Source organism: Onychostoma macrolepis, chromosome 16, assembly GCF_012432095.1.
Source record: "Onychostoma macrolepis isolate SWU-2019 chromosome 16, ASM1243209v1, whole genome shotgun sequence".
Taxonomy (NCBI): Eukaryota; Metazoa; Chordata; class Actinopteri; order Cypriniformes; family Cyprinidae; genus Onychostoma; species Onychostoma macrolepis.
This window is the reverse complement of record NC_081170.1, coordinates 23,855,805-23,871,487: the sequence shown is the minus strand read 5'-3', so window position 1 is coordinate 23,871,487 and position 15,683 is coordinate 23,855,805. Positions and strand designations below refer to the sequence as shown.

The window sequence follows — 15,683 nt, the reverse complement described above, 5'->3', positions numbered from 1 at the left end:
ACTTCCTGCAAGGAATCGATACATTGGTAAAACAGATGCCAGCCTTTAATATAAATATGGACAAAATGTCTCACATAAAAATAATAAATAATATTACACAAAAAGCACCACATTTTCTATCGCAACCAAACGGAAAACCTCACTCTTATTTTGAATTTGCCAATAGGGAAGAGCTCTTAACAAAAGCGAAAGTACATCACGCTTGGAGTTTCGATGTTAGCCTTGCAGAGAGCTGTGTTGTCCTAAAATGCGTTTTTCCTCATTTAATGTAGGCTAATAATACATACACATAGGCCTACTATTATTAGCGACATCCAGCAAAATCATAATCTATCTTGTCAGGAGCTGTTCGGTGATGTTGACAATCCTCGTCTTCCTTTCGTTAGTCTATGGTGAGTTTTCGATATTTATTCGTGCTCCTATATTGTTTTCAGACGACTTGCTTGCATATACTTGCATATGCATATTTTATATTAATTTATGTAATAAAAACGTAATTTAAAATCGATTGATGGGTCGGAATGGTCTTTTTGCTTTCGGTTTTATTTTCAATAATCTGGATTTGGTGGATTTGGCGCCCCCTGCTGTTTGAGTGAATGTTCTCTCCTCACAGGGCTGGAGGGAGCAGATGTGGTCCTGTCCTGCTCTCTGATCGAGGAAGGGGGCGGGATGGGAGGCATGATGGGCGGGGCGATGTTCAAGCGCACTCCCTCCACTCTGGTCTTCAAGGACCTTGTTGGAAATGATGGCCTGTCACCAGAGCTCGTGACCCCGTATAACCCCCCTGAGACCCCTAACGCTGACGATCTCATCTTTGAGTTGACCTGTAAGTGCACTGAACCTAAAGTCAGCAATTGAATGTCTACATTAAATACATATGTTAGAAACTCTTACTTTCTCTGTTGTTTCTCACCCCACAGTACCATCTATTCAGATTCCTAATGCAGACTTGCTTCTTCATGCTGATTGCAATGAACAGGAAGTGGTTTGTGAGATCAGCCATTATGTTCCTCGCGGTGCTGAGCTGGATTCCCTCCCTGCTCATTTCATTGGCTCAGTTCAGCTGGAAGGTGGCGGCATCAGCCTCACTCTGGTGCTGCAGACCCTTCACAGCGAGACAACACAATCTGACACACAACCACTTATGCAGAGTAAACTGAACCTGCCTCTCAGCCAATCAGGAACATTGCAGACAGAGGGTAAGGTTGTAATATGTTTGCAATATATCTATCTATGGAACTTTGTATACGTTCCCAAAACATCTGAGTTCTCTAACTAAACATTTGTGTCCTTAACTAAACATTTATGCTTCTCTCACAAAACATTTGTCCTATAACTAAACATTTGCGTTCTCTCACAAAACATTTGTCCTATAACTAAACATTTATGCTTCTCTCACAAAACATTTGTGTCCTTTAACAAAACATTTGTCCTTTAACTAAACATTTGTGTCCTATAACTAAACATTTGTGTCCTTTAACTAAACATTTGCGTTCTCTCACAAAACATTTGTCCTTTAACTAAACATTTGTGTCCTTTAACTAAACATTTGTGTCCTATAACTAAACATTTGTGTCCTATAACTAAACATTTGTGTCCTATAACTAAACATTTGTGTCCTTTAACTAAACATTTGTGTCCTTTAACAAAACATTTGTCCTTTAACTAAACATTTGTGTCCTTTAACTAAACATTTGTGTCCTATAACTAAACATTTGTCCTTTAACTAAACATTTGTGTCCTTTAACTAAACATTTGTGTCCTTTAACTAAACATTTGTGTCCTATAACTAAACATTTGTGTCCTTTAACTAAACATTTGTGTCCTATAACTAAACATTTGTGTCCTTTAACTAAACATTTGTGTCCTTTAACAAAACATTTGTCCTTTAACTAAACATTTGTGTCCTTTAACTAAACATTTGTGTCCTATAACTAAACATTTGTGTCCTTTAACTAAACATTTGTGTCCTTTAACTAAACATTTGTGTCCTTTAACTAAACATTTGCGTTCTCTCACAAAACATTTGTCCTTTAACTAAACATTTGTGTCCTTTAACTAAACATTTGTGTCCTATAACTAAACATTTGTGTCCTATAACTAAACATTTGTGTCCTATAACTAAACATTTGTGTCCTTTAACTAAACATTTGTGTCCTATAACTAAACATTTGTGTCCTTTAACTAAACATTTGTGTCCTTTAACTAAACATTTGTGTCCTATAACTAAACATTTGTCCTTTAACTAAACATTTGTGTCCTTTAACTAAACATTTGTGTCCTTTAACTAAACATTTGTGTCCTATAACTAAACATTTGTGTCCTTTAACTAAACATTTGTGTCCTATAACTAAACATTTGTGTCCTTTAACTAAACATTTGTGTCCTATAACTAAACATTTGTGTCCTTTAACTAAACATTTGTGTCCTTTAACTAAACATTTGTGTCCTATAACTAAACATTTGTGTCCTTTAACTAAACATTTGTGTCCTTTAACTAAACATTTGTGTCCTTTAACTAAACATTTGCGTTCTCTCACAAAACATTTGTCCTTTAACTAAACATTTGTCCTTTAACTAAACATTTGTGTCCTATAACTAAACATTTGTGTCCTTTAACTAAACATTTGTGTCCTATAACTAAACATTTGTGTCCTTTAACTAAACATTTGCGTTCTCTCACAAAACATTTGTCCTTTAACTAAACATTTGTGTCCTTTAACTAAACATTTGTGTCCTATAACTAAACATTTGTGTCCTATAACTAAACATTTGTGTCCTTTAACTAAACATTTATGCTCTCTCACAAAATGTGTTCGCTAACAAATCATTTGTGTTCTCTCACAAAATATTTGTCCTTTAACTAAACATTTGTGTCCTATAACTAAACATTTGTGTCCTTTAACTAAACATTTGTGTCCTTTAACTAAACATTTGTGTCCTATAACTAAACATTTGTGTCCTATAACTAAACATTTGTGTCCTTTAACTAAACATTTGCGTTCTCTCACAAAATGTGTTCGCTAACAAATCATTTGTGTTCTCTCACAAAATATTTGTCCTTTAACTAAACATTTGTGTCCTATAACTAAACATTTGTGTCCTTTAACTAAACATTTGTGTCCTTTAACTAAACATTTGTGTCCTATAACTAAACATTTGTGTCCTTTAACTAAACATTTGCGTTCTCTCACAAAATGTGTTCGCTAACAAATCATTTGTGTTCTCTCACAAAATATTTGTCCTTTAACTAAACATTTGTGTCCTTTAACTAAACATTTGTGTCCTATAACTAAACATTTGTGTCCTATAACTAAACATTTGTGTCCTTTAACTAAACATTTATGCTTCTCTCACAAAATGTGTTCGCTAACAAATCATTTGTGTTCTCTCACAAAATATTTGTCCTTTAACTAAACATTTGTGTCCTTTAACTAAACATTTGTGTCCTTTAACTAAACATTTGTGTCCTATAACTAAACATTTGTGTCCTATAACTAAACATTTGTGTCCTTTAACTAAACATTTGCGTTCTCTCACAAAATGTGTTCGCTAACAAATCATTTGTGTTCTCTCACAAAATATTTGTTCTGTAACAAAACATATGCATTCAAACCTTGTTTTGAAACATTTCAAAATCTGATGGTTCACTTCTAGATGACACTGATCAGGAGAACCCATGTCTAATGAGTTTATAATGTAGTGTACATTCAGTTCTAAGGAATTTATTGAATCTAATACTTACGGCTCTATAACACAAAGGGGAATGATAGTTAATTGTTTCTAAATGGCCTAGTTTGCCAAATTCTGCCTAAAAACATAAAACTAGCATTCGACATTAATAAAAGAAAACAAATTAAAATACACTTATTTTCCGCTGATCACTAGTCATAACTTGCCAGATTCTTGTTATGGAGGAGTGCTGTGTATGTTTTTTTGAACTAATCTTACTTTTTGCATTATTTGTGCAAGTAATGAAATTTTTACCATTTCACCCCTCTCCTTCACTCTTTTCTTTTCCCAGTCGTGTTTGTGGTGTTTTCGCGTGTCCCATCCATCGTGGTTCCAATCGGGGGTGATGTGCTGTTAGACTGTGGCTTCAGACAGAAGACCTCCGTCCCTGGGCAGGATGTGGCACTTGAGTGGCGCATACAACACAGAGGAAACGGCCGTAAAATACTTGACATGAAAGCGAGGGAAACAGAGGCAGACGTGGGACAAGATTGTAAGTGAGAAATATTCATATTTAAGGGAAAACATGTTTGATGCTAAATATCACACTATTACTGTACACTACAGTATTTGTGGACCGGGAAGGCACAAGTGCTGAAGCAGATCTTCTGGTGAGGGACGGTAATGCGTCTCTCACTCTGAGGAGGTTAAAGGTCTCAGATGAGGGCACATACATCTGTACTGTCGGCTCTGGGGAGTTTCAGACTCAACAGATTGTGCAGCTGCACATCACACGTGAGTCTTTTATTGGCATATACTGAGAAGGGCCCAAATGTCCTTTAATATTCTATATAAAGATGTTTCTTCAGCTATGGACACTTTTTAGAGAATAGACTCTTAAAATACTTTCACACTCTCATTAGTTTATTTAATCTATCAAGTAACAGTAGTGGACATACATCAAAGGAGAATTGATGCCTTCAATTGAGCCATTTTTCCTCCTGAAAGTCATTAAAAGTCCCACCATATCATTATTTCCACGATATCTTAAATGATCGATTTTGTAACCAAGCATTCTGTGGTGGAAAATTCACATTTCATTATTTTGATACATAGATTCATTTTGATACATTTTGCATAATTTGCATTAACTTTGATTTTGTCTTATTTTCATCATCTCCTTTGTACGGAGCCCCTAAAAGGACATGGTGAGATAAGAGGAAAAAATATTTTAGTGCTTTTGCGTTGCTTCACAAAATGATTTTGTTCCCCTGCGTTTTCTATTTGCTTGCAAAACTTTTGTGATTGAAATAAGGTGGGAGGTTTTGCAAAATTTCAGCAGATGCAAAATTTAAATATATGTTTTTTTCCTCTCATATTTGTTTTACCATCATTAAGTCTCTTTAGGTGCATCATAACTTTGTAAACAAGTATACTTTCGAAAAAAAATTTTTTTAAATAGTAGTATTTTTGATTAAATATTTAAATCTTTCAAAATTTAATGTACTTAATTCTTTGTTTAGATTACTATAGTTTTAAAAATAGTTTCCCATTCCTACTTTATGATGGATTTCCATAATTTTAATATTGAGTGTGTGGAGCTGGGACAAAGGTAAAACAATTAAATCTATACATAAAAATAATATGAAAAGTAGAAAAAATAAGGTCAAGGCATGATAAAAAATTTCGGCCACACTTAAGTCCAGGTCCAGTTCTCACTATTAACTAACTACTTACTAACAATGACATTTGCCTCAATAAACTCCTAATTACTAATATTATTAATATTTATGTTATTATTATGGTTAGTAAGGTAGATGTTAACTTTAGGTATTGGGTAGGATTAGGAATACGGTCATGAAGAATATGTGCTTTATAAGTACTAATAAACAGCCAATATGCTAGAAATATGGATGCTAATAAGCAACTAGTTAATATCGAGAATTGGTCCCTATACTAAAGTGTTACCAAAGTTTCTAATGCCTTGAGCTTCATATAACTTCATATAAACTGAAACATGTTCGTTCGTTTGAAGAAACCCATAAATTGTTCACATTTCATTTAAAGGAAATTTGCCAAATATTCCATCCCATTTCTTTACCCAGAACCTCCTCGTATCACACTGTCTGAGGAGAAACTGACATTTCAGGACACGACACCCCAGAAACTGAGCTGCCATTGTCATCGCTACTATCCTCTGGATGTGCAGGTCAGCTCGCTTTCAGAATAAATACAAAACCATATTTTGATGTTGTTTTGGAGTCGGGCTCTTGGCTTGTGTCCTGACAGCCCTGTGCTCCTGTAGGTGGAGTGGTTTTCCCAGGCGCCCTCTGAAGAAGAGCCTGTCTCTTTGTCAAAAGAATCCTCCCTCTCCAGTCACCGGCAGCACAGTGATGGCACATATTCTCTCTCCTCTCACCTCACCCTACGGCCCGAAAAAACCCCACCCGGGACCGTTATCACCTGTAGGGTGTCTCACTCCACCCTGGAAACACCAAGCGATGCCACTCTGACTGTGGGCGAACCTGAGCCATGTAAGAGATCTTTTGTGTTAAGTTTACCCATGATGCTTTCACAAATATGATTTATGTAAATTCAATGTTGATCACAGAGCAAACTAATAGTTATTTTGATGTGCAAAATAATTTGATGTAGTATCAGTAAACCAGTTCAATGTAAATATTTATGAAGTCTGTTGCAAAAGAAAGCTGTTGATTTTTGTTTTTAATTCAACAGCAACAGCCTTCTGGACAGTAGTCTTGATGTTGGCGATATCAGTGGTGTTTTTGTATCAAGCATTCAAAGATGTAGGTAAGTTTAGTTTTTTAAAACATGTAACTACATATAATACTAACTATATAGACTATCATTCATTTATATAGATATTAAGACTTTTATTCAGCAAGGATGCTTTAAATTGTGACAGTGAAGCGTGACTGTACAGATTTTTACAATGATACAAAAAAATTACATTTGAAATAAATGTTGTTCTTTTCAAACTTTATCAAAAAAAAAAAAAAATCTGTTTTCACCAAAATATCTAGCAGCAAAACTGTTTTTATTTATTTATTTATTTTTCGAGCAGCAAATCAGCTTATTAGATTCATTTCTGAAGGACACTGAAAACTGGAGTAATGACTGCTAAAACTTATTTTCCATCACAGGAATAAATGACCTTTTACAATATATTAAAATAAAAAATCAATCTCAATCATGATCTAAATGATCTTAAATCAATCAAAAATTTTAATAATATTTTACAATATTATTCATTTCTGTATTTTTGCAGTAATACAGTAATGGTGACCAGAGTCTTTCAGAATTTTTTTTTTTTATTAAACGGTTGTGTATACTATATAAGACCACAAGATAGTGAAGGGATAATGTTTAATGTATTATTGATTATTGCATTATAATTTGTTTTGTCTTTTAAGAGAACTGAGGACCAGTCCTCTGCGTGAATTTTTGGAAGGAGCCATCTAACGTTTTTTTTTTTTTACTTCATCTGTCTTCACATGGGTTTATTTTCATTTAGTCATGGCACATTTGTTTAATAGAAGTTAAATGTAAAAAATCAGTTCCTTGCGTAACTTATTCTATAAATGTAAAATTAATTCCTTTTTTTTTTTTTCTGATGTTCTAATCTATTGGATGTTGTTTATTTGTTGTACATTTTCTTGTTTTGTGAAATAAAAACAACAGAAAAGGTTTGGTCAATGGTTTTATTGGCATCATTAAAGTATCAGGGGCATATAAGCATGCTGTTTATGCCATTAAAATCTAACACTGGCATCAGAGCTAATGTCATTACCCCTCTTTCATTAATATTTATACACATAATAATGTCATCATTTTTAGTTTGTCTCACTTGATCGTACAAGAGAAAAATAGACACGTCTAAATTCTCCAACAACAGAACAAAATATAAAAGTCTGTGCTGACAAAGGAATGTGAAAACCAACAGTTGTACATTGCATGGCAGTATAGATTATTGTTTATGCTCTGTTTGCATTGATTATCTGTGAATTTCAGTACATTTTGGCAGGCTTGTAGCATTCACATCTTGTTCCCAGATGAGGCTTTTCCACAGAACAGGAAAATGAGGCTTATAACAGGCAGTTAATAGTAATAAATAAACATATCACACATAAAACAGCCAAACAGTGGGATTATTCTGCCATGCAAGTCAAATGAAACAAATTAACTTCTTATTCTTAACTCCTTATATGCTTTCTATGTGAACAAGTTCTCACTTTTCCCCTTTATTACAGTTTCGGCATGTATTTTTATTTTTTACTGTTTATTTTCATAACCTGTGCACCTTTACAGTAGGTAGAAAAAAACACACAGCTATTCTCATAACTGATCTGTCTATTTGTGCTGTTTTTCTGGAAATGTCTGAATCTTAAGTACACACATACACATTCAGAATAAAAATCAGTGGATGATAGCTCACGAATCAAGGTAATGGCAACAGCAGTAGTGATAATGGGTTAAGAGGCATAGATTATGACGATATCAATTTATAAAAGTTCTCCAAAAGGTCAGATGAGAAAGCTTTGGCAACACAGAGAGAGAAATGATGTTTACCTGATGTTTACCTACTACTCATCTATTTTACTCTCACACATACACTACCGTTCAAAAGTTTGTTTTTAAATGTGCTCTTATGCTCATCAAGGCTGCATTCATTTGATCAAAAAAACAGTAATATTGTGAAATATTATTACAATTTAACTGTATTCTATTTTAATATATTTCATTCTGTAATTAAAAAGTAATTCATGGTCAAACCTGAGTTTTCAGCAGTCATCAAAAGTTTAATTTGAGCAGCAGAACAGCATTATTACACTTATTTCTGAAGGATCATGTGACTCATTTTTTCTAAGCATTAATTTGACTTTAAAAAATACAGTAAAAACAGTAATATTGTAAAATATTATTACAATGCAAAATAACTGTTTTCTATTTGAAGATGTAATTTATTCTTGTGATTTTCAGCATCATTACTTCAGTGTGACATGATCCTTCAGAAATTATTTTAATATGCCGATTCGGTGCTCAAGAAACTTCAAGAAAAGTCTCTCTTAATGTTTTTGTGGTTAAATGCTTAAAAATGTGAAATCTTTCAAAACATTATGAATGTCTGACACTGTCACTATTGATCGAATTAATGCATCCTTGATGAATAAAAGTATTGTTTTCTTTAAAAAAAAAAAAAAAAAAGAATTCTGACCTCAAACTTTTAAACAGTATTGTACTCCTCTTCCCATGAGCACTCTCTCTCGTTTTTCATCATTTCATCACTCTCATGTTTTTCTTCCTGGCCTCTCCCACTTATTCTTAGTCCGTTTTTTTTCTTCTGCTCTCTCTGTGCATTCATGTATGAATGTCTGCGTGTCTGCAGAACATTTAAATAATGCAGGAGATTCTGGAAGGGTGGGAACGAGAGAGAGAGAGAGAATCTGAAATGTGCTCATTCTGGTAGAGGAGAAAGGAGAGCAGATGTGTGTATTACTGTTACACCAAGGTGCAAAATGACTAAACGTAGAGACCTCGAGATTGAAGCGAGAAGGATGTGGAAAATGGGCAGAGCTCATGATTGTGTTTTCTTCATTCACTCATTCATTTTCTCGTTCGTAGCAGGTTGATCGGCTCAAGAGAAGAAATACACTAGATAAGGAAAGATAAAAGGAAGAGTGAGATGAAGGTCCACTGCAAAATGTGTTTCTTTCCCTCATACTGCACTGCTGCACTCAACTGCCCTTAATGAATAATTCACTGTAATGAGTGTAATGATGAATTATTGAGCTTGTGCGGTGCTGGTCCAGTCTGGCCTCTAAACACACAAACTCACATAGATGGCTGGTCTGAGCACCAACACCGATGCCTTTTGAAATATGACTTTAAAATATCCATACAAATGTAGAAATATAATCAGAATTTCAGATCAAAGAATTACAAATGGTTTCGTTTTTAATAACAGGTACTTGTATCTTTATAATTATTTTATAATAATATCTAATTGCGTTTGTAGCAATTCTAACTAACTGACATGTAACCTAGTGTAATTAGATAATAGGAGATAATGGCAAAGTTGTCTGATGATAATGTGCTCTGAATGTAACAACAAACACTTCGAAGGAGCCGTTCAAATGATTCAAAACTCACAGAAAATGATTCCAACGAAGATGACTCCAATGACACCCATAATAATCATCATCTGAGGGAGGAAAAAAGATAAAAATTGTTAAAATCACAATTTATCACTCAATCTACATTACAAGAAGGAAGTCAGCGAGCAAAACATAAATTATCCAACATCCTAAGTATTAGGAATCATCATATTATTCAAGAATATGCTAAGAAAAAATTCAAAATTTAAGTAAAGAAAAATAACAAAACATACTGTATATTATATATATATATATATATATATATATATATATATATATAAAAACTCTATGGGATTATATATATATATATATATATATATATATATAAAAACTCTATGGGATTATGGAATTTGCTCATTTTATCAGATGCCTGGCTAAAATGATAAGTCTGATCTGTTTATAAATGTAATCATAAAAAAATCAAGTGGGAGTATGAGCAAAAATAATGGTAATATTGGGCACTTTTTGCATTTAAATTGGCTTATTCTTACTGGTGACATTGAAAATGATGCATGAGTTTTTTTCCGAGGATATCGGTTAATTTTTTGTCATTTTGACAGAGTCTGCCTGCATATTTTAGTCATATTTGGTCACTCTCTTTAATGTATTTTCTTTCATGAAAGCTGATCTATTTATATATTATTTTTTCATCATTAAATGTTGGCTTGCATGCAAGGTCTGCCAATTCCAGACTTATTACAGATTTAAATGGTATGGTAAATATGTTAACTATATGTGTAAACAGAGACACCTATTGGTAGATGAAAGCGTGATTAATAAGTATATAAATATTTAACACAAATGAACATGCATGGGATGCAGGTGTGCAGAACTTTTTGGAAAACAAGTCCTCGAATTTGTTTAAATCAAGTGGGAGTATGAGCAAAAATAATGGTAATGCACCAATTACAAAACACTGCAGATGTTAGATGTCTCCCTAATCAAACACACCTGATTCAACTCATCAGCTCATTAGCAAAGACCCCAATATCAGAGAGACATCAAAAACATGCAGTCAGTGTTGCCAGATTGGGCAGGTTCCCACCCAGTTGGCTGGTTTTGAATTTAATTGTGAGGGTAAAGATTGGTTTGGGCAGTTGGACAAAATTTGGGCTGGTTGGGGGTCAGTTTGGAAGTTTAAACTGTGTAGGCTAATTGGTTAACAAACAAAATCCAAGTGTGCATACACTGCATCCAATCCATTGCTAAACACACCCGCACACTTTAGAGTTGACTGGTGCTGATGTTGCCTGCCACACTTTTAGCCAGTCATTAGGAATCAGCAGACAGACATCATGATTCACGAGTGATGGTTTTTTAGTGCGATAACGAAGCATATTTTTAATGTATAGCTGTATATTCAAGCAATCACAATGCCAGAGTGGCCTAAATATAAGTTACATGGTAAAGAGTGAGAGGACTGACTCAACTCTCAAAACGTGAATTACACCTATGGAGGGAGATGACATGAAGGCTCTAATATTATTGTAACTCTGAAATCGGAGCACAGGTGAATAATTTAATCAAAATTAATGTATTATGATCCTTTTGATCTTTTAAATGGTCCAGATTGGTCTCCTTGAAAGCTGCAAACATCTTTATTATGTTCTACAGTATGTACTTCACCAAAGACTTCTAGTTCCGTCTGAAGTTAAAGGAACACACATTATTGTTGTTATTTTTTTTTTATTATTGTTGGATTATCGTACAGTGTGTATCAATGAATGACACAGTTTTGACTGTCAAGGTGTGTGAAATACCTGCAAATTATGTTGTTTATTCCGATCACTTATATCGGCCGCTTTTTACCTTTAAATTGGCTTTTTCTGAGTGTTGACATTGAAAATGCTGCATGCGTTTCTTCGAGGGTATCGATTAATTTCTTGATTGCCATTTTGACAGAGTCTGCCTGCATATTTTAGTCATATTTGGTCACTATCTTTAATGTATTTTCCCTGATTTGTTTTCCATTTTCCTGGGAAACTGATCTATTTTTATATTATTTTGTCATTATTATTTTGTTTTAAGGAGTTAAAAATGGTTCTTATCAACCTTGACTGACATGGCAATAATATTCTATCACATTATTTTGACAATCTTTTTTTGTTGGAGTGGGTGGTTTTTGGTGAGCTTTTGGGCTAGTAATTGTCTATCCAATCTAAAACCACTGACTTAGATCATTTTTGACAGCCCACTTTTTCATCTCATAGCACATTTTAAAAAAGCAGTCTTAAGAAATCCTTAATCTTAAAAACATCCTTTACAAGGCAGCTCACTTGACAGATCACTAGTGCCATAATAACAAAAATCATACTGGTATTTTTATCCAGCACACAGTACACAAAAAGCTGTGCTGATATTTCCCATGTTTCTCTGCAACTAGGTGATTATCAAAACCCAGAGGCTCCAGTTTACACTAATTAACTAATTAACACTTGCAGCTGTACAGAACAAAATCACTGAGCATAGCATGAGCAATAAGCACTGACCTATTTACTCCTGCATGTTAGTTCATTCACACTATATAGGGCTCTGAGTACATAAGGGTTATTTTAGTATTACTTATATACTTTTATAGCATGTTTTTCAGTTTATTTTGTTATGTGCTTTTATTTTTCTATATAGCTTTATTTTCATTTCAGTTTTAGTATTTAGTACATCAACTTAAGCTTATTACAGCTAGTTTTTAAGTGTAAGCTTTCATCTAATATTTAGATTTACAATTCATTTTGTTTTAGCATTATTATTTTTTTACAACAATGGAGTATATCATAATTTCCTGTTAAATTTGGTATTTAAATTTTTTGACTGTAAATCCCCTCACTTCATTATTAATTGAAATGATGGAGTAATAAGTAATATCCTGTATGAGCGCTGAGCTGATTTCATGCAGTCACAATGATTCACCTTGCAATTCTTCCACCAGTATTTGTTCTTCAGTTTGGCAGCACAGCTTTCGAACTGTGACGCCCCGGCCTGTAGAGCATCGGCCCTGTCGTCCAGCTCAGAGAGCTTCTGGTCTCTCTCCAGAACCTTATCCACATTCACACGCATGATATCCACCACCTGCAGACCACAACCACAGAAAGACACGAGACAAGAAAGAACGACACTCAATACTTGTGTTGCAATAGCATTGATTTGTATTTTGGTTATTCGAAATGCTGTATGAGTAAAACTGCACAACCCATTTACATGCTGTCCTGTGCATATATAATGCTTTCATTTTTTGGTCTATGAACTCTTTACACACAAACACACTCACCTCCTCCACTTGTGCTTGTGTCTGCTGCAGTCGGCGGTTGCTGGTGGTGTTTGGAGGCGGAGCAGGAGGACCAGCTCCTCCAGGAGCACCTGCTGGGTTGGCATCATCTGCAGCAGACCTGAACATCCAAAGAGGACCATGACACATTAAAAAAAAGTTGCTGACTCGTGCACAAGTTATGGTTTGATGTTCCAGTAACAGTGTGTCAAACACAGAGTTTGGCTTCCAAAAAAAAAAAGAGAGACTGTAAAGACTGTAAAAATGCTACAGTAAAAACCTATTAATTGGTTAACGGTAAGTTCCTCTACTACATACGGTGAAAAACTGGAGAAGTGAAGAAAGAATGTATAATTTACAGTGAAAACCCATAAATTGACATTCCTAGAATTCCCTGCGTTTACATTTCACGTTTTTTTGTTGTTGAAATAACTATGCTTCTTAGTTTTTTTTTTTCTTTTCAGTTTTGTACATTAGGGTTGTATGTTACATCTAATGTTGTTAAATGAATGTTTATTGCATTATTTCAGTTTCATGTGTGTTACCATGATGGTGTTTAGGGTTTATGTGAATGACACTGTGTACTTTCTATATTTCCTTCTCAGCTTGTGCAAGAGCTGAGTTTTGGTTCATTATATGACTCTCTCATCACCGCCTGCTTTTGGTGGTTATCAGTGTATTACAAAGGTAGCAAACAGCAGTTAGGTTAATGAAATACGGTTTTAAAATGTAAATTAAAGTTAAATCTGTAAAACCTAAAATGTTGCCACCATATTTTTTAACAATGAGTTTAACTACAATATTAATTATTAATTACTTCTATTTTTATTTATTTTGTCTAAATTAATGGTCGACCAATCTGGGCTTTTCACTGTCCCATACCAATCATGTACACATGTATATATGATATGAGGTTCATAATTTAAAAAAAAAAAATATATATATATATATATATATATATATATATATATATATATATATATATATATATATATATATATATATTATTTTATACATTTAAAAAAAAATCCTTATTAGCCTTTATAATACCAAGGAGGTCTAGTCTGGTCTTTGTCTATCAAAAATGTAAAATGATATAAATTGAATCATGACAGTCATTGATAAGAGACACCTCACTGTAGCCTAATCATATAATCTTGTACACCTGCATGACAACAAATCCCCAACACATCAAAACAAATTTAAGATAGCCTGCATTCTTGGGAAATTAAGCATAACTGTTTACAAAGTTACTGTATGTAAGGATAAAAAAGCACAAGTTAATTGATTTCATAGGCCTCTAATTGTAACAAAAAAGCATAATATAAAGTCTGCGCAAATACTTACATTCTCGAGCAGCTGTTTCAGAGTGCCTCACTGAAGGGAGAAAGGTCAAAAGGTGATACAATTAAAATCTAAATCGCGAAGAAAAGGTAGAGACGATCAAATTAGCATGAAGAGACTGGTGAGAGTGATCAGTGAGAGTGGCGCATTATCGCAGCACGCGCTGGACAGTGAGAGCGGTCGCGTGCTCAGACTCACGAGCGCGTGTGTAAATGTTAAATTTCGCCTTGAGGGAACTCCAGTAACGGATTTATGATGACCGGTTTCCACTCTAAAACGTTGAAAATGTTGACATTAATCAGAGAAACTTCACATATAGAATGCAGCGCGGGGTAATTGTGTGTTGTCGCCGGATTCTTCAGTCTTGTTGCGTTGGTTTGTATGTTAGTGCAGTGGATGTGCGCGCGCTGCGCTCCTGCACTGCGTCGCTGCTGTAGCTGAACTCATGAGGAGGAAGAGGAGGAGGATGCGCAGCGTGTTTTGACAGCCCCATCCCCTCTCTCTCTGTACTGCGGTACATCAGTGAGTTCAGAGTGCTGACTCCGCTTGTTCTCTCTTTCTTCTCTGTGAGAACTGGGTTCTCCGCACACACCGCATGCTGTTTTCCTCATGACCTGCAGAGGCAAGTATGGGTCTCATCGTCCATCAAAACATCAGCATCAACGCACTTCACCCATTTTGGGCTTCCAAAAGCTGTTAAGTACTGTTTTAAAGAAAAATGCCGCATAATATTTAGAACATAATAATGATCAGTTAGCTACAGATAAAATGTAGCACCAAATCTGTTTTATACAACAGTAATGTGTGACATGGGGAATGCGAAGAAACCCAGAACAAAATCATTGTTCATTTAAACATGCTTTAGTCCTATCTATCCATCAATCAATCAATCTATCTATCTATCTACAGATATACAGTATATAAACATATTTAAAAATATGTTTCGTTTTGGACCTGGGTATATAGAGTACCATTAGGAGTAAAAAATACTTTGTGTTAAATTATCTATTAAGTTAAATAAAAAAATTATTTTAAAAAAACGTATATATTTAGCATTTTCCTCATATTTCACACTTTGGGACTGAATTTTGCTGATTTAGTTTTTCATCTGAATGTTTATGCAGGTCAAATTAATTTTTGTTTAAAAACTTTTCATGGTAATATTTATGCTGTTCTGATTAGAATTAAATATGTAGGTTAAACAATTTCAACTGTTTTTGAGCAATTAT

General features: G+C 34.1%; 2 protein-coding genes across 4 annotated transcripts; one reads left to right on the top strand and one right to left on the bottom strand.

Annotated features, from left to right (window-relative positions):
- The first annotated feature begins 170 nt into the window (after positions 1 to 170).
- Positions 171 to 7,383, top strand: tapbpl (TAP binding protein like). 2 transcript variants are annotated; one of them, XM_058747346.1, is made up of 9 exons: positions 171 to 392; positions 614 to 826; positions 921 to 1,199; positions 4,025 to 4,225; positions 4,300 to 4,467; positions 5,778 to 5,881; positions 5,978 to 6,206; positions 6,409 to 6,479; positions 7,107 to 7,383. In XM_058747346.1, exons 1-9 carry the CDS (start codon positions 356 to 358, stop codon positions 7,131 to 7,133), a joined length of 1,329 nt encoding a protein of 442 aa, XP_058603329.1. In that variant the 5' UTR covers positions 171 to 355; the 3' UTR covers positions 7,134 to 7,383. The 2 variants fall into 2 exon arrangements, with proteins under 2 accessions (XP_058603329.1, XP_058603330.1); XM_058747347.1 differs by having other exon boundaries at positions 6,409 to 6,483.
- vamp1b (vesicle associated membrane protein 1b) lies at positions 7,381 to 15,341 on the bottom strand. 2 transcript variants are annotated; one of them, XM_058747350.1, is made up of 5 exons: positions 14,458 to 15,341; positions 13,114 to 13,231; positions 12,756 to 12,914; positions 9,844 to 9,895; positions 7,381 to 9,345 (listed from the first exon to the last, which is right to left on the bottom strand). In XM_058747350.1, coding segments are annotated over exons 1-5 (348 nt in total). In that variant the 5' UTR covers positions 14,460 to 15,341; the 3' UTR covers positions 7,381 to 9,328. The 2 variants fall into 2 exon arrangements, with proteins under 2 accessions (XP_058603333.1, XP_058603332.1); XM_058747349.1 differs by lacking the exon at positions 14,458 to 15,341 and having other exon boundaries at positions 13,114 to 13,239.
- Positions 15,342 to 15,683: the final 342 nt, after the last annotated feature.